The following is a 20,249-nucleotide window of genomic DNA, read 5'->3' as shown; positions in this document are numbered from 1 at the left end:
TTTGGATCTGTAAACGTTTATGAATTTTGTACCGAACCCGATTCATTCAGAAATGATTCTCTCTCCTGGGATCAGAGATTACACCAATCCAGGCCATTAGTCTCCCTTCATCAGGGTATGGTCGCACCAGTCCACAATAACCCAAACCCTCGTCCCCACCACAGTCCTATTGTGTCTCCTATCTGACATGACTGTAGCACTGATCATCCTGGACTTTTTGTAAGAAGATTCCCATATTACAACAATATTGGGTGAATTGCAGGACTGATAACAGCAGCTTTCTGACTAAAACAGTGCACTGATCATCCTGGAGTTTTTTTTGTAAAAACATTCCTATATGTATCGTTTCTTATACAGATTTATATGGGTTTGAGGTAGGGGGCGGCCCGCAGGAGTGATGGTGGCCATTAGCGGTCGTATATTTTAATTCAATATCAATACCCAATAAAATCTAGATGTTATTTAATTGCCCATTTAAGGGAAAATACCAGTTTGATTTACCTTAAATCCAGGCCACTGACCATATGTGCCGTCCCCATCTGTATCCTATTGCCAGGATGTTTTTATTTGGATGAGAAGATACAAGTTTATCTGTGACGGATTTTCGGACTTACTACAGATGTGAATCAAATCAGTTCCAGATACGACGTTGTCCCAGCGCTTTATATCTGCTACCTTGCTCGGTGCACTGGCAAATTCTTTGGGGATAAAACTTAATACGGAGCAGTAAGGAATGCCGCATATTTCCATATCCAGGAATGGCGCGCCCGCTCCCAAAGATGCCGGATTAGCAGATATTTTTAGGATTGGCAAACTGATATTTAATCGGCCTTGCAGCAACAATAAAAGAAGACTTGAATAACTATCTGCCCTACATAATTCTCATTTTATTTTAAATCTGAAGACTTTTCCTTATAGGGGTTTCCAAGGTTTAAAAAGAAAATGCACTTTTTTTTTTTAAGAAATGGCGCCACCTTGTCTATAGGCTATTTGTGGTACTGCAGCTCGTCCTCCTGCAAGTAAATGGGACTGAAATGCAATAAGCAGCCATAGCTAAATTTTGAAAAATAAAAAAATATTTTTAAAACTTTTTTTTTTATTTTAATAATTTTGCAGCAATACTTCTAACAGCCAGTGGCAAAAAAGTGGTGCTGCTTTATTTATTTATTTAATTATTTTTTTTTATTATTTATTTTAGCTTTTGTTCTAAAATTTGGTAGCAATACCAGTCACAGCCTGTGAGCACAAGTGGCACTATTTTTTTTTATTTTTTATAAATAAATATTCTTAAACAATAAGAGATGATCCCTCTCCCAAAATGATTGTTCTGTTTCACGTCACTTGTCTTATCTACTGCGTTATTCCTGTGTCCTTTTGTGTATAAATATGTGACTCTTTAGATTTAGGATTAGTCTATGCCTGATGAAGACACCGGAGTAGTCTGGAAAGCTGATAATTGTTACCATCTTTTCAGTTAGACATTAAAAGGTATCAAATCAATCAATGAGGAATTTCAAATCTTAATGATGAAAAGTGGCGCACATCTTGAATCGGTGGGAACCTTCTATGCTCCTAGCCTCATATGAAATCTTCAGCTTTTCCATTTGAGTTTACTAATTTCTCTGTATTCAGACTATGAATGAAACTTCTCTTCCTTTGCTTTCATATATCAGCACAATTTCTATCCTTCACCTTTTTCCTCCACATGTACTTTTCTTTGTCTGTTTTGTCTGCCCTCCATAAGACTTTAGATGCTTTCTCTTTTCACTGCAGATTTGAGTACAGCTCACTTTCCTTGCCTGCTGCTATTTCTAACACTAAATGGAGAGAGGGAGAGTTTTAAAAAAGCTAACAGGATCTCTCACAGATCTGTATCTTTTGAAGATCACTCAACTAGACAAAGGATTTTATAGAGCCTGTAGCAGCAAAACATTTTAAATGAAGATTATTTAGACAGTTGCTTTATTTTTCATCTGTGCACAGGAGAACATAGAACGAACTCCATTAATGGGATACAACTAGAACAGTAAGGGATGGCATAGTGCTTGAATATGTGTGACCTCTGTTGATAAAATCAGTGTTTTATCAACAGGAGATTATCACTAAACAACTAGGTGTCTCTTGCCTCCTAGTCAAATCTATTTGTATAATGCCGTAAGTGACACATCATTGGAATCAGGGTCTCAGCCCCTACGTCATAATGCTTTCAGATTACATAGAAGAACCTGCTGACAGATTCCTTTTATCAGGCGCCATGTAGCGCAAAAAATTATTTAAACAAGGGATATGACCTCAATTACCGAGAAGGGATTGCCCTTAACACTAAAGGTGATTTTGGGGAACTATATGAGAAAAATAACCTGCTATATAGGGGACTGCATGTACAAAAATTCACAGATGGCTATTTGAATAATTTTATGCAATAATATTACTATTAATGACTTACTTTGATGTGAGCTGATGGATCTGGAACAGTCTGAATCATGTCCTTACTGCAGTCTGCTCCTCATACCACACATCCGGTTCTAGGTGTAGCTGTGAAAAGAAAGTAAAAACTGATTATTTCCTTTTTTCTATGTGTGAGTCATGGGTGGATCTTGCCCATCGCCTCCAAATGGCGCTCAGAAACATTTGGATGCTGAAATCTCATACTAAACCGCTACATGTAGTGGCACTTTGGGGCTTTATTATATTCCTGGCATTCAGCTGAAGAGGATTGCTTCCTGTCAATTGGCAGATCTTAGCCAATAGGCAATGCCGTGAGTGCTCTCAACGTTACTGATTGGCTGACAAAAAAAGGGACATGCTCAGAGTGGCTTATCTCAGAAGTCCTTTCCAGCTGGATGCCAGCCACGGTAGATAACCCACAAAATATGATTCTGGGAGCTTTTTACACCCACCTGTCTGGAAATATTGTGCAAAATCTATACAAAGCTGTGTTTTAACTTTTCTTCCATAGATATACGACTTCTCCAGATAATATTCTGCGTGTGTTCATTTTGGCTATAAAGTATAAAATGAACCATACAGAACGCATACAGGGAGATTATAGGGTATCTCGGTGCAGGTGTGCCACTCCTAACACCCCCGCTAATAACGTCGTGACTGATGGACGGATTATTTTCTTAGCAGTTTGACACCCGCTTCTCGCTTTACACGCTTTCCAATGTTAACAACAACATAAGGTCTCATTCCTCGTTTTCCCCTCATTAACCCATTAAGATCACAGCCTCGGTCGGGCTTTTAGGAAGCAGCAATATTTGGGTTTTTCATACCTGCGATGCAGGAGACGCCATTTTTCTCATTACAGTAGCTGTGTAGGGACTTCTTTTAAGTCAGAAAAGTTGAATTTTTCAATGACCCCATTACTATATACGTATTATTTTATGGCAAAAGAAAATAATTTTTATTAATAAAATCTTTTTTTTTTGGATAGGGCCCAGGAGCTGACCTTCATTAACACAAGGTACATGCTCGCTGTACTATATAGCTGACATCTGTCTCTAACACCGTTCCTGAGCTCCGATCGCTGCTGTTAACCATTTAAATGCTGTTAACCATTTAGATACTGCTGTTAAATAGAGCGGTTCTTGGTGCAACGGTTCCCATTGGCCCCACAAATATGATGACAGGGCAGCAATAGGTTACAACGGCAGCAAAGGGGCCTGTCACTGCCATCTTGGTATTCCTGTGACGTCCAAACACAGGCTGAGCTTCTTAGCAGACAAATGATTTTTTTTTAATCAAAGAGTAAAAGGAAATTAAAAAAAAAAACTATAAAAAGTTTTTTTTAAATATATTTTTTAAGTAATCAGCTCACTGTGCAAAAAAAAAACTATTTTACGCAGTATCTTCAACTGAAAATGAAAAATGTTAAGGGTCTCAATAAATGGCAACACAAACCCCAATTTTTTTTATTTTTTACAAATTAAAGATGTTGGCCTCTTCAGACTAAAAACTCAGCTCTAAAAAACTATAGGAAGAAAAATACTTTATCTAAAAAACTAATTAAAGCTGCCAAAAAGGAAACAGAGAAGCACATTTCTAAGGAGAGCAAAACTAATCCCAAACTGTTCTTCAACTATATCAATAGCAAAAGAATAAAAACTGAAAATGTAGGCCCCTTAAAAAATAGGAAAGAATGGTTGTAGATGACGAGGAAAAGGCTAACATATTAAACACCTTCTTCTCCACGGTATTCACGGTGGAAAATGAAATGCTAGGTGAAATCCCAAGAAACAATGAAAACCCTATATTAAGGGTCACCAATCTAACCCAAGAAGAGGTGCGAAACCGGCTAAATAAGATTAAAATAGATAAATCTCCGGGTCCGGATGGCATACACCCACGAGTACTAAGAGAACTAAGTAATGTAATAGATAAACCATTATTTCTTATTTTTAGGGACTCTATAGTGACGGGGTCTGTTCCGCAGGACTGGCGCATAGCAAATGTGGTGCCAATATTCAAAAAGGGCTCTAAAAATGAACCTGGAAATTATAGGCCAGTAAGTCTAACCTCTACTGTTGGTAAAATATTTGAAGGGTTTCTGAAGGATGTTATTCTGGATTATCTCAATGAGAATAACTGTTTAACTCCATATCAGCATGGGTTTATGAGAAATCGCTCCTGTCAAACCAATCTAATCAGTTTTTATGAAGAGGTAAGCTATAGGCTGGACCACGGTGAGTCATTGGACGTGGTATATCTCGATTTTTCCAAAGCATTTGATACCGTGCCGCACAAGAGGTTGGTACACAAAATGAGAATGCTGGGTCTGGGGGAAAATGTGTGTAAATGGGTTAGTAACTGGCTTAGTGATAGAAAGCAGAGGGTGGTTATAAATGGTATAGTCTCTAACTGGGTCGCTGTGACCAGTGGGGTACCGCAGGGGTCGGTATTGGGACCTGTTCTCTTCAACATATTCATTAATGATCTGGTAGAAGGTTTACACAGTAAAATATTGATATTTGCAGATGATACAAAACTATGTAAAGCAGTTAATACAAGAGAAGATAGTATTCTGCTACAGATGGATCTGGATAAGTTGGAAACTTGGGCTGAAAGATGGCAGATGAGGTTTAACAATGATAAATGTAAGGTTATACACATGGGAAGAAGGAATCAATGTCACCATTACACACTGAACGGGAAACCACTGGGTAAATCTGACATGGAGAAGGACTTGGGGATCCTAGTTAGTGATAAACTTACCTGGAGCAGCCAGTGCCAGGCAGCAGCTGCCAAGGCAAACAGGATCATGGGGTGCATTAAAAGAGGTCTGGATACACATGATGAGAGCATTATACTGCCTCTGTACAAATCCCTAGTTAGACCGCACATGGAGTACTGTGTCCAGTTTTGGGCACCGGTGCTCAGGAAGGATATAATGGAACTAGAGAGAGTACAAAGGAGGGCAACAAAATTAATAAAGGGGATGGGAGAACTACAATACCCAGATAGATTAGCGAAATTAGGATTATTTAGTCTACAAAAAAGACGACTGAGGGGTGATCTAATAACCATGTATAAGTATATAAGGGGACAATACAAATATCTCGCTGAGGATCTGTTTATACCAAGGAAGGTGACGGGCACAAGGGGGCATTCTTTGCGTCTGGAGGAGAGAAGGTTTTTCCACCAACATAGAAGAGGATTCTTTACTGTTAGGGCAGTGAGAATCTGGAATTGCTTGCCTGAGGAGTTGGTGATGGCGAACTCAGTGGAGGGGTTCAAGAGAGGCCTGGATGTCTTCCTGGAGTAGAACAATATTGTATCATACAATTATTAGGTTCTGTAGAATGACGTAGATCTGGGGATTTATTATGATGGAATATAGGCTGAACTGGATGGACAAATGTCTTTTTTCGGCCTTACTAACTATGTTACTATGTTACTATGTTAGACTAGAGCACCTTCTTCCACAAGCCATGTAGGTGACACAGACAGAATGTGGAAGAAGGTGATCTGGTCAGATGAGACCAAAGTAGAACTTTGTGAGCTAAATGCAAAACTGTATGTGTAGCAGAAAACTAAAGCCTGAAGACACCATCCCTACCGTCACACATGGTGGTGGTAGCATCATGCTCTGGGGAGGCTTTTCTTCAGCAGGGGCAGGGAAGCTGGTCAGAGATAATGAGAAGATGGTTTGAGCTAAATACAAGGCAATCCCTTCAAGAAAACCTGTTACAAACTGCAAAAGACTTGATACTGAGGCGTAGGTTCACCTTCCAGCAGGACAACAACCCTAAACATCCTGCCAGAGCCACAATGGATGGTTTAGATCAACGTACATTTAAGTATGTGAACGGCCCAGTCACAGTCCAGACCTAAATCCCAGTGAGAATCTGTGACAAGACTTGAAAACTGCTACTCACAGATGTCTCCATCCAGTGTGCAAAGAAGGGGCAAAATGTCACCTCAAGATACAAAGCTGGGAGCGACAGACCCCAAAAGACTGCAGCATGACTCAGGGGGGCTGAATACAAATGCATATCTCAATCTTCAGATTAATATATTTGCAGCATTTAGAAAACCATGTATCATTTCCTTTATACTTCACAAATACTTGCTCCCTTGTGTTGATATATCACATAAAATCCCAATAAAATACATCTAAATTTGTGGGTGTAACATGAAAAAATATGGAAAAGTTCACAGGGTATGAATATTTTTTTATTCCTTATTTATTATATATATTGTAAGCTGGACACCTACACTCCCTGACAGAAGCTATGTCGCTTATCCACGTTATGTAAATAAAAGCTTATAACCTGACGTTAAATTCATCCATTAGTTGTATAAATTATTTTTTTGAAATCCGAAATGTGGTTTAGATTAAGAAATTAAATTGGCATCAATGCAGAAATATTGATCAGTTAATAGACACAGAATGGTCAGATTTTGGCAAGACAAAAGTTTTGTCGCCTGGTCATATAATGCACCCAATCCTAGTTTACATCCTCAGCTGTGCTCAGTAAATGATCAGTTAATTAGTGTGGATGCATAAAAAGAAACCCAGCACCCCAGACCTTCACTTGAACTGCAACTTGAGCTCTGACAGCATGTCAAAAATCCACCCTGTGACCAAAGCCTGGATTATCAAGAGGCTGAAGACCAGATCCACTGCAGAGGTGGCTGACACCTTTAATGTGTCTCAGCATCAAGTACAAAGAATTAAGAAAAGATTTGGAGAGACTGGAGATGTGTTTGACAAGCCCAGGTCCAGCAGACTCTGCAAGACAACTGCTCAGGAGGAACGTTTGTTGGTTAGAAAATCCAAAGCAAGCCCCTCTTCTGCTGCAGCAATGCTCCAACAGGCCTGGTCACCTCAAGTCCCTGTGTCAACTAGAACAGTTTGTAGGATTCGGTCTCAAAATACCCTCCATGGTCGAATCAGTGCCCAGGAGCCAGCACTAAACAAAAGGCAAATAAAAAAACGTGTGGCATCTGCAAAGTCCCACAGCCTGCTAAACAGATGGATGCTGGAAAAGTGGCAGAAGGTGGATTTCTCTTATGAATCTTCAGTAGAATTACACCACAGCCGCCGCAAATACTGCAGGAGACCTACTGGAGCCCGTATGGATCCAAAATACACCCAGAAAACAGTTAAATTTGGTGGTGGAAAGATCATGGTCTGGGGTTACAGTCAGTATGGTGGTGTGTGAAATATTTGCAAGGTGGAAGGAGATATCAATAGCCTAAAATATTGAGAAGTATTAGCTACCTCTGATATTCCAAATCATAAAAGGGGTCAAATTCTGCAGCAGGATGGTGCTCCATCTCATCCATCCATCTCTACAACAAAGTTCCTCCAGGCAAAAAAGATCAAGGTGCTCAAGGACTGGCCAGCCCAGTCACCAGACATGAACATCATTGAGCATGTTTGATGGTAGGATGAAAGAGGAAGCTTGGAAGACAAAAACAAAGAATCTAGATGAACTCTGGGAGGCATGTAAGACAGCATTCTTTGCTATTCCTGATGACTTCATTAATAAATTGTATGGATCATTGTTGAACTGCATGGATGCAGTCCTTCAAGCTCATGGAAGTCACATAAAATATTAAATATGACTCTAATAGCACCACAACTTCATTCACCAATGTTATGCAACATATATTTGTATTTTAAGTTAATTATTTGTTTGAATATCACATTACTTTCTGTGGGCGACAAAAGATTTGTCTTGCCAAAATCTGACCATTCTGTGTCCAATAACTGATCAATATTTCTGCATTGATGGCAATTTATTTTCTTAACCTAAACCACATTTCGGAGGGTTTCATATTTCAAAAGAATAATTTATACAACCAATGCATGAATTTAACGTCAGGTTATAAGTAGTGTTGAGCATTCCGATACCGCAAGTATCGGGTATCGGCCGATACTTGCGGGTATCGGAATTCCGATACCGAGATCCGATACTTTTGTGGTATCGGGTATCGGTATCGAAACAACATTAATGTGTAAAATACAACATTAATGTGTAAAATAAAGAATTAAAATAAAAAATATTGCTATACTCACCCTCCGACGCAGCCTGGACCTCACCGAGGGAACCGGCAGCGTTCTGTGCTTAAAATGCGCGCGTTTCCTTCCTTCCGTGACGTCACAGCTTCTGATTGGTCGCGTGCCGCCCATGTGGCCGCGACGCGACCAATCACAGCAAGCCGTGACGTAATTTCAGGTCCTGAATGGAGAAATAGGCATTCAGGACCTGAAATTACGTCACGGCTTGCTGTGATTGGTCGCGTCGCGGCCACATGGGCGGCACGCAACCAATCACAAGCCGTGACGTAATTTTAAAATGCGCGCGTGTCCTGCCTCCTGTGACGTCACGGCTTGTGATTGGTCGCGTCGCCCATGTGACCGTGACGCGACCAATCACAAGCCGGAACGTAATTTTAAAATCCTGAATGCCTAGAATTAGGCATCCAGGACCTCAAAATTACGTCACGGCTTGCTGTGATTGGTCGCGTCGTGGCCACATGGGCGGCACGCGACCAATCAGAAGCCGTGACGTCACGGAAGGAAGGAAACGCGCGCATTTTAAGCACAGAACGCTGCCGGTTCCCTCGGTGAGGTCCAGGCTGCGTCGGAGAGGTGAGTATAGCAATATTTTTTATTTTAATTCTTTATTTTACACATTAATATGGTTCCCAGGGCCTGAAGGAGAGTTTCCTCTCCTTCAGACCCTGGGAACCATCAGGAATACCGTCCGATACATGAGTCCCATTGACTTGTATTGGTATCGGGTATCGGTATCGGATTAGATCTGATACTTTGCCGGTATCGGCCGATACTTTCCGATACCGATACTTTCAAGTATCGGATGGTATCGCTCAACACTAGTTATAAGCTTTTATTTACATAACGTGAATAAGCGACGTAACTTCTGTCAGGGAGTGTAGTGGATGGGAGATAAACCTAGAGACATACTTTAACATATACAGGCATAAAAGGGGTTAATCGGCCATGACAGTTTGATCATGAGCAGCTGATAAGTTGATATAGACTGCTGCCCACCATATCTGGCTGCACCCCTGGGTGAGATTCACTTTGTAAATTGAGACCTGTTTGTCTCACACATGTCTGTGTAAGGAGGTGTGCAGACCTCCTGGATTGAGTGCCTGTGCTAAAGTACCAAGAATCTGGACTGCAAGCTAAGGGGGCTAACCAGCAATATTGTATGGAGTTTTGGTTTTATGTTGAACTTTGTGCGAGACAATGGCTGTGTTTAAGTTTCCTGTGATGTGGTTTATGAGGACTGCAAAAAAACAGCCAGACTTTTAAAAAGAAACGGTTCCTGTGATGCTTCACATCGCTCCCATGTGAGTAGCATGGTTACAATATAGAGAGAGAGAGAGATGGATATCCATTCATTGCTTATGATATATATTATTTACGCAATATATAGTCATGCACTTTGACACGGTATGGTGCCACAGTAGGCTCTGAGGCGATGCTGAGCATACTGGGTTCGCTTACATACTGTTATGGAGAAATTTTTATTTTAATGTGTCATATTTGGAAAAATATACAGTTTCTGAAATAAATGATAGTGAACTGAAAGAGTGACGTCATAGACTGTTACAGTTTCCAGAAAGTATGGAGTATAGCGTCTCCCCCAAAAGACCAGGGAGTGGCAGTACAGCTACATATGACACCTTATCTTTGGGAGTATAGCGTGTAATTTTGCCATTTTGCCTTACCTAGCTCTCAAATGGTATGATCGAGCTGTCTTCAAATGAGAACACGACTCTTTTCATCATATCCCAGTCTACACAGCAAAGCAAACAAGTGAGCGACAAATACAGTATTGTGCTCTAGTGGCCGTTGTAAGAACTACATTTCAAGTTTTTATACGCACAATAAAGCTAATAAAGCTAATAGATAAAATACATATATATACTGTATGTACATTACAGAAAGAAATATGTTTTAATAGCATGTAATTTTCTTATGTGATAAGTTCAATTGACAAATGGTCTTTATTTGCATAGTCCTACCAAGACTTGACATATTATTCAAAGAGGACCGTCACCGAACCCTTCAAATGTTCCCCGAGTATTACATTCAGCATTTCCCCCCTCACTTGCCGATGTACTGACTTGTTCATGAGCTGATCTGCAGTTCAGAGTGAGGCACGGACCACCGCAGCACTTATTAATAGGCATTAGTCAATGGTTCATATGGTAATGATGCCTGCCCATTCCTCCTGGGTGCCAGATGTACCAAATAAAACAGGGTCAGTTAATATTCTTGGCAAAGGCCGACGTCTCCACTTTCTTATGTTGCACGTGCCAAATACCAAACGTAGATCAATAAAACAATAAAGAATTTTGTTCTCGACGAGCGCCACATTATATCACATGAATGTATAGTGAAAGGTTCACATTGAGACAATATTTTTGGCTGGAATTTGCCTAAAAAATAAAAAAAATTAAAAAATACTTAACATGGACTATGAGCGATGGACCATATCAATGCAACATTCTTCTCCCCTTAGGTATCTCATAGATCTAACTGATCCTCCTAATCCACTTCCTCCACCGTCTCCTCATCCCGTCAGAAAGTGTGGTCGGTGTGTGCGCTTTTGCCATTCCCACCCTGCTGCTGCTCACCTGTCTGTGGTACAGCGTCACTTCTGCATTCGTGCTCCCCGCCTGATATGTGATGTACCCACATGGTGGAACTCCATCTTGCATATATTGGAGAGACTGTGCGAGCCGCTGTAGGTGATTAGTGGAGCATTTTATAAAGTTATCTGGTATTGCTATGGGAAGCAATATTGCACCTACACATTTGTGGAGTATTATGATCTGCTTCAGAGAAGATTGACCATCTCAATCCATTGTAGATAAAACAAGTAGAAATTATATGTTTCATGAGTGCCATTGGGTGATTGCTATTCCTGTTACACATAAATTGGAGGAATTGATATGTATACAGTCCAATCTCTTCGAGACTCTGTGAGGGGAGCCAGGGCCATAGTGGTGGCCCCCAATGATAGCTGATGGAGCCCACCCTGGCCGCCCGACACACACATACACTGTCCCCTTTGCAGTGAACCTTCTGTAACGCCTTCTGTACCATCAGGGTCCCCTCTGATCTGCTGTGGGTTCGCTTCTGCTGGTCCACACAAAGAGAGACAGAGTCCAGTTTCAACTTATAACAGACAACTTTACTTGAATTTTCTCGCAATACGTCCAGTTCAGTTACAGCAATTTCACAGGGAACATCACAATATACATCCTTGTCTACTCCTGTGCTTTTCCCTACTTCTTCCAGAATGCTCTCAGGTTGTATCGTTTCGTCTGGTACAGCAGCGTTCCTTCTGTCCAGCTTTACTACCTTTAGGAGTTCCCTTGTCTGTTTAGCATTACTATTAATGACTTACTTTGATTTAGCATTAATAGTAATATATAGCTGCCACATCTTGGTGTTGCTCTGCATTCCACTGTTGCTGTTTCCTTCAGTTCCCAAGCCCTGGATGTCTGGGCTCCTAGCTTCAAACATTACGGGGCCCACTGTGTTGCCTGCGCTCTCAGGCCCTACTGGACTGTCTGGGCTCCCGGGACCCACTGGCTACAATTCAGGAAATCCTACAACTTACTCACAGTTGTCCCCTCCTAATTTAACTACTTGCCATCCTTTACTATTTAATCCTAATGTGCCCCCTCTAGTGGGCTAACTTGAATACTGCACTCTCCCTATATATAATGGACACATAGCAGCATTATGATACATAACCATATGTACAGAATAGAACATTTACATTTACCAATGTTTAACCGGGACGAGTGTGAGGCCTAAAACAGTCTTTGTAACCCCTTACAACTCCCTAACTGCCCACTGGGTAAATGTAGTGGCGGCTGGGCCTGAGGAAGAAAGTGTTTTGGCGCATGTCCTACCCCCACCTAGGATTTCAGGATGTTTCTGTGTACATGTTGCCTCCTCTTCCTCCACCACCTCCTCATCCGGTAAATGTAACACCTGCACATCCCAACAAAGCCAAGGATAAACTACAGCAGGATGTTTTGAAAATCATATGTTTGTGGGAAAAATCTAACACTGTGCAAGAGCTGTGAATGAGGATCAAAAAACAGACGGATGTGTGGTTGGTGCCAGTGAACATCAAGCCCAGCCTGGAGGTGTGCGATTACGGGCAAAATCTCGTAGCAGCTCTAAGTCTAGCCGGCTTAATGCACATCACTTGCCTGGTGCATGACTGAATTTGGTTGTACAGAGCTTCCTTAAAAACTACACACATAGGTCAGAGCTGCTGCTGAAAGCGTGGACCATGTATGTCTCACTGTGATGATGCTCGTCTGTCTGCGCTGCAGCTTCACTTCTTCCTTTCCGCTCACCACCTCATATTCGATGTACCCCCAAGGCGGAACTCCACCTTGTATACGCTGGAAAGACTGAGTGAGCAGCAGGCAATACTGGAGCTTGAGCTGCAGCACGCATGGGTTAGTCGCTCTGTGAAAAAAAAACACTTTAAGACCAACCAGTGGGCGTGGGGCCGTGATGTGCTGCTTTGAGTACTTCACAAACATGGCCAGTGCTGATGATGCCAATATCACCAATACTATCCTATTTCTATGCCTCCTAGAAAAGCAAAGCTTCAGGCGATGATGGATGAGGTGGTGCCTCAGGAGAAAGAGGAGGAGAAACAGCAATCTTTCATACCATTATCAGGCCAGGTGTCCATATACTGTATGTCTTGGAGGATGGGCTCCTGTACCGACGATACACCTCCCACCGAGGACAGCTCGTCATTGCCTCTGGGCAATCGGGCACACATGAGGCAGTATATGCTGCAGTGCCTGTGGAACGACTGCCGAGTTGCCCAGACTGTTACAACTGCTGATTACTGGGTGGCCACCCTGCTGGATCCCTGCTACAAGCACAACGTGCCATTATTACTTCCAGGGCCGGACTGGCTAAATGCCAGAAGGGCCGGTGGCAGTCGTGGGCCTCTCGCCAGCGCCGACTCCCCCCCCCCGCCGCCGACTCACCCCCCCGCCAGCGCCGCCGCATTCAACTATAGCGGTGTCTATGATGCTGGTACAGTTGAATGCAATGATGGAGGAGAGAGCGTCTGCTGTTGCTCCCTCTCCCATCATTCCCCATTCTGCCTCTGACACTGCGGGTGCACGATGATGTCATATTATCCCGTACCTGCTGTGTGTCAGGCGGGCAGACTGCAGCTGCTGAGACCGGAGCCGGGAGCAGCGCGGGCACGAGGAAAGGTGAGGAGAGTGGGGTTTTTTTTAAATATATCAGTGAGTGATAACTGGATTGTGGGGCTATTGGGGGGGCTGTATTACATTCTATGGGGGCTGGCTGTATTACATTCTATGGGGGCTGTGCTGTATTACATTCTATGGGGGCTGTGCTGCATTACATTCTATTGGGGCTGGCTGCATTACATTCTATGGGGGCTGGCTGCATTACATTCTATGGGGCTGTGCTGCATTACATTCTATGGGGGCTGTGCTGCATTACATTCTATGGGGGGATTTATTACATTCTATTGGGGCTGGCTGCATTACATTCTATGGGGGCTGGCTGCATTACATTATATGGGGGGCTGGCTGCATTACATTCTATGGGGGGCTGGCTGCATTACATTCTATGGGGGCTGGCTGCATTACATTCTATGGGGGCTGGCTGCATTACATTCTATGGGGGGGCTGTATTACATTCTATGGCGGAGGGCTGTATTACATTCTATGGGGGGCTGTATTACATTCTATGGGGCTACATTATATTCTATGAGGGCTGTATTATATTCTATGGGGAGGTGGGCTATATTACATTCTATGGGGGGGCTGTATTACATTCTATGGGGTGCTGTATTATATTCTATGGAGGGGCTACATTATATTCAATGGGTGGCGGCATTATGCTCTATGAGGGGGCTGCATTATATTCTCTGGGGGTAACATTATACTCACGGGCTACAATATATTTTGTGGGGTGGCTGCATTATACTCTGGGGTGGCATTATTATACTATATGTGGGCTGCATTATACTGTATTGAGGACTATGGGGAACACATTATACTATATGAAGAACAATGGGGTGCATTATACTATGGGAAGTGAACTGTAGTACATGGATGACAATGGCAGGGCATTATACTATATGGAGCACTATGAGGAATGTATTATACTATTTGGAGGACTGAGGAGTGTATTATATTATATGGAGGACTGAGGAGTGTATTATACTATATGGAGGACTGTGGCAGTACATTATACTATATGGAGGACTGAGGAGTGTATTATACTATATGGAGGACTGAGGAGTGTATTATACTATGTGGAGGACTGAGGAGTGTATTATATTATGTGGAGGACTGAGGCGTGTATTATACTATATGGAGGACTGAGGAGTGTATTATACTATGTGGAGGACTGAGGAGTGTATTATACTTTATGGAGGACTGAGGAGTACATTATACTATATGGCGGAATTGCAGTGTATTTTAATATATGGAGGACTATGAGGAGTGTATTATACTATATGGAGGACTATGGGGAGTGTATTATACTATATGGAGGACTGAGGAGTGTATTATACTGTATTCAGGACTGAGGAGTGTATAATACTATATGGAGGACTGAGGAATGTATTATACTATTTGGAGGACTGAGGAGTGTATTATACTATATGGAGGACTGTGGCAGTACATTATACTATATGGAGGACTGAGGAGTGTATTATACTATGTGGAGGACTGTTATGACCCCAATGGCAGAGGGTCTCAGAAATATTTACTAAGTCTGCAAACACAAAAACCAGCTCATAGGGCAGTGGTAACTGGGCTGACCATATATCTAATCCTAGCACCACAAATAACAGCAGCCGGGGAACGTGCCTACGTTGATTCTAGACGTCTCGCGCCAGCCAAAGAACTAACTAACCCTAGAAGGGAAAAGAAAGACCTTTCTTGCCTCCAGAGAAAAGACCCCAAAAGTTGGATACAAGCCCCCAACAAATAATAACGGTGAGGTAAGAGGAAAAGACAAACGTAAGAATGAGCTAGGTATTTAGCAAAGAGAGGCCCACTAGCTAATAGCAGAATATAGTAAGATAACTTATATGGTCAGCAAAAACCCTATCAAAAATATCCACGCTGGAAATTCAAGAACCCCCGAACCGTCTAACGGCCCGGGGGGAGAACACCAGCCCCCTAGAGCTTCCAGCAAGGTCAGGAATCACATTTAGTACAAGCTGGACAAAAATGAGAGCAAGCAAATAACCCAAAAAACAAAGAAGCAGGACTTAGCTTAATTTAGCACGAACCGGGACCAGCAGATAGGAGCAAACAGAAAGGATCTGATTACAACGATGCCAGGCACTGGACTAAGGATCCAGGAAGTTTATATAGCAACACCCCTGAACTAACGGCCCAGGTGGGTGCAAACTGAGGGTAGAAACTCCCAGAGTAATATCACTAGTAACCACAAGAGGGAGCCAAAAAGTCTAATTCACAACAGTACCCCCCCCCTTAAGGAGGGGTCACCGAACCCTCACCAAGACCACCAGGGCGATCAGGATGAGCAGCGTGAAAGGCACGAGCTAAATCGGCCGCATGCACGTCAGAGGCAACCACCCAGGAATTATCCTCCTGACCATAGCCCTTCCACTTGACCAGATACTGAAGTCTCCGTCTGGAGAGACGAGAATCCAAGATCTTCTCCACCACGTACTCCAACTCGCCCTCAACCAACACCGGAGCAGGAGGCTCAGCAGAAGGAACCACAGGCACAACGTAGCGTCGCAACAAGGACCTATGGAACACGTTGTGAATGGCAAACGACACCGGAAGATCCAAGCGAAAGGACACTGGATTAAGGATTTCCAATATCTTGTAAGGACCGATGAAGCGAGGCTTAAATTTAGGAGAGGAGACCTTCATAGGAACAAGTCGAGAAGACAGCCACACCAAATCCCCAACACGAAGTCGGGGACCCACACCGCGGCGGCGGTTGGCAAAACGCTGAGCCTTCTCCTGTGACAATTTTAAGTTGTCCACCACATGATTCCAGATCTGCTGCAACCTATCCACCACAGAATCTACCCCAGGACAGTCAGAAGGCTCCACATGTCCCGAGGAAAAACGAGGATGGAAACCAGAGTTGCAGAAAAATGGCGAAACCAAAGTAGCGGAACTAGCCCGATTATTAAGGGCAAACTCAGCCAACGGCAAGAAGGTCACCCAATCATCCTGATCTGCCGAAACAAAACACCTCAAATAAGCCTCCAGAGTCTGATTAGTTCGCTCCGTTTGTCCATTAGTCTGAGGAAGAAAGGCAGACGAGAACGACAAATCAATGCCCATCCTAGCACAAAAGGATCGCCAGAACCTGGAAACAAACTGGGATCCTCTGTCAGACACAATATTCTCAGGAATGCCGTGTAAGCGAACCACATTCTGAAAGAACACAGGAACCAGATCGGAAGAGGAAGGCAGCTTAGGCAAAGGCACCAAATGGACCATTTTCGAAAAGCGATCACATACCACCCAGATGACAGACATACCCTGAGACACCGGGAGATCAGAAATGAAATCCATGGAAATGTGTGTCCAAGGCCTCTTCGGGACAGGCAAGGGCAAGAGCAACCCGCTGGCACGAGAACAGCAAGGCTTAGCTCGAGCACAAGTCCCACAGGACTGCACAAATGACCGCACATCCCGTGACAAGGAAGGCCACCAAAAGGACCTAGCCACCAGATCTCTGGTGCCAAAAATTCCCGGATGACCTGCCAACACCGAGGAATAAACCTCGGAAATGACTCTGCTGGTCCACTTATCAGGAACAAACAGTCTGTCAGGTGGACAAGAGTCAGGTCTACCAGCCTGAAATCTCTGCAACACGCGTCGCAAATCAGGAGAAATGGCTGACAAAATAACTCCCTCTTTAAGAATACCAACTGGTTCTGCGACTCCAGGAGAGTCAGGCACAAAGCTCCTTGAAAGAGCATCAGCCTTCACATTCTTTGAACCTGGTAAATACGAGACCACAAAGTCAAAACGGGAGAAAAACAATGACCAGCGGGCCTGTCTAGGATTCAGGCGTTTAGCAGACTCGAGATACATCAAATTTTTGTGATCAGTCAAGACCACCACACGATGCTTAGCACCCTCGAGCCAATGACGCCACTCCTCAAATGCCCACTTCATGGCCAGCAACTCCCGATTGCCAACATCATAATTCCGCTCAGCAGGCGAAAACTTCCTAGAGAAGAAAGCACATGGTCTCATTACCGAGCAACCAGGGCCTCTCTGTGACAAAACGGCCCCTGCCCCAATCTCAGAAGCATCCACTTCGACCTGAAAGGGAAGTGAGACATCAGGCTGGCACAAAACAGGCGCCGAAGTAAACCGGCGTTTCAACTCCTGGAACGCCTCCACGGCTGCAGGAGCCCAGTTAGCAACATCAGAACCTTTCTTGGTCATATCCGTCAAAGGCTTAACAACGCTAGAAAAATTAGCGATAAAACGACGGTAGAAGTTAGCAAAACCCAAGAACTTCTGAAGACTCTTAACTGACGTGGGTTGAGTCCACTCATGAATAGCTCGGACCTTGACTGGGTCCATCTCCACAGCAGAAGGGGAAAAAATAAACCCCAAAAAGGGAACCTTCTGTACTCCAAAGAGACACTTTGAGCCCTTAACAAACAAAGCATTCTCACGCAAAACCTGAAACACCATCCTGACCTGCTCCACATGTGAGTCCCAATCTTCAGAGAAAACCAGAATATCATCCAGATAAACAATCATAAATTTATCCAGATACTTCCGGAAAATATCATGCATAAAGGACTGAAACACTGAGGGAGCATTAGAGAGCCCAAAAGGCATCACCAAGTACTCAAAATGACCTTCGGGCGTATTAAATGCAGTCTTCCATTCATCTCCTTGCTTAATGCGCACAAGGTTGTACGCACCACGAAGATCTATCTTGGTGAACCACTTGGCACCTTTAATCCGGGCAAACAAGTCCGACAACAGAGGCAAAGGATACTGAAATTTAACAGTGATTTTATTCAGAAGCCGATAGTCAATACAAGGTCTCAAAGATCCGTCCTTCTTGGCCACAAAAAAGAATCCCGCACCAAGAGGGGAAGAGGATGGACGGATATGCCCCTTCTCCAGAGACTCCTTGATATACGAACGCATTGCGGCATGCTCAGGTACAGACAGATTAAATAATCTTCCCTTAGGAAATTTACTACCTGGAATCAAATCTATGGCGCAGTCACAGTCCCTATGAGGAGGCAGAGCACCGGATCTGGACTCGCTGAACACATCCTGATAATCAGACAAATACTCAGGAACTTCCGAAGGAGTAGAGGAAGCAATAGACACCGGCGGGGAATCAGCATGAATTCCCTGACAGCCCCAACTTGACACAGACATTGCCTTCCAATCCAAGACTGGATTGTGGGTCTGTAACCATGGCAGACCCAAAACGACCAAATCATGCATTTTATGCAGAACAAGAAAACGAATCACCTCCCGATGTTCAGGAGTCATGCACATGGTTACCTGCGTCCAAAACTGCGGTTTATTTTCCGCCAATGGGTTAGCATCAATACCTCTAAGAGGAATAGGATTTACCAACGGTTCAAGAACAAAACCACAGCGCTTGGCAAATGACAGATCCATAAGACTCAGGGCAGCACCTGAATCCACAAACGCCATAACAGGGTAAGAAGACAATGAGCAAATTAAAGTCACAGACAAAATAAATTTAGGTTGCAAATTACCAATGGCGACAGGACTAACAACCCTTGTTAGGCGTTTAGAGCATGCTGATATAACATGTGTAGAATCACCACAGTAAAAACACAACCCATTCTGACGTCTATGATTTTTCCGCTCATTTCTAGTCTGAATTCTATCACTTTGCATTAAATCAGGTGTTTGTTCAGACAACACCACCAGAGGATTAGCGGTTTTGCGCTCCCGCAAACGCCGGTCAATTTGAATAGCCAGCGCCATGGAATCATTCAGACTTGTAGGAATGGGGAAACCCACCATCACATTCTTAATGGCTTCAGAAAGGCCATTTCTGAAATTTGCGGCCAGAGCACACTCATTCCACTGAGTAAGCACGGACCATTTCCGAAATTTTTGGCAATACACTTCAGCTTCATCCTGGCCCTGAGAAATAGCCAGCAAGGCTTTTTCTGCCTGAACTTCAAGATTGGGTTCCTCGTAAAGCAATCCGAGCGCCAGAAAAAACGCATCAATATTTGCCAATGCCGGATCTCCTGGCGCTAGCGAGAAAGCCCAATCCTGAGGGTCGCCCCGTAAAAAAGAAATAACAATTTTAACTTGCTGAGCTGAATCTCCAGATGAACGGGGTCTCAGAGAAAGAAACAATTTACAATTATTCTTGAAATTCCTAAACCTAAATCGGTCTCCAGAAAACAGTTCAGGAATAGGTATTTTAGGTTCAGACATAGGACTACTGGTAACAAAATCTTGTATGCCCTGCACACGAGCAGCAAGCTGGTCTACACTTGTAATCAAGGTCTGGACATTCATGTCTGCAGCAAGCACAAGCCACTCAAAGGTAAAGGGGAGAAAGAGAGGGAAAAAAAAAAAAACCCCTCAGAATTTCCTTTCTTATTATCCCACTTCTGCAATGCATAAACATTCAATGTTGGCCTGGCATACTGTTATGACCCCAATGGCAGAGGGTCTCAGAAATATTTACT

At 43.2% G+C, this 20,249-nt stretch overlaps 1 protein-coding gene across 1 annotated transcript in view; it reads right to left on the bottom strand.

Moving 5' to 3' along the window:
• ERG (ETS transcription factor ERG) overlaps positions 1–20,249 on the bottom strand; it is a 325,494-nt gene that overhangs the window by 200,913 nt on the left and 104,332 nt on the right. Inside the window, exon 2 of the mRNA XM_077278929.1 lies at positions 2,447–2,535. Within this exon, the coding sequence (XP_077135044.1) occupies positions 2,447–2,485 (39 nt within the window). The 5' untranslated portion in view covers positions 2,486–2,535. The remainder of the gene's footprint in view (positions 1–2,446; positions 2,536–20,249) is intronic.

Source organism: Ranitomeya variabilis (genome assembly GCF_051348905.1).
Source record: "Ranitomeya variabilis isolate aRanVar5 chromosome 1 unlocalized genomic scaffold, aRanVar5.hap1 SUPER_1_unloc_1, whole genome shotgun sequence".
Classification (NCBI taxonomy): domain Eukaryota; kingdom Metazoa; phylum Chordata; class Amphibia; order Anura; family Dendrobatidae; genus Ranitomeya; species Ranitomeya variabilis.
The sequence above is the reverse complement of the archived record's forward strand: the minus strand, read 5'-3'. Positions and strand labels throughout refer to the sequence as shown.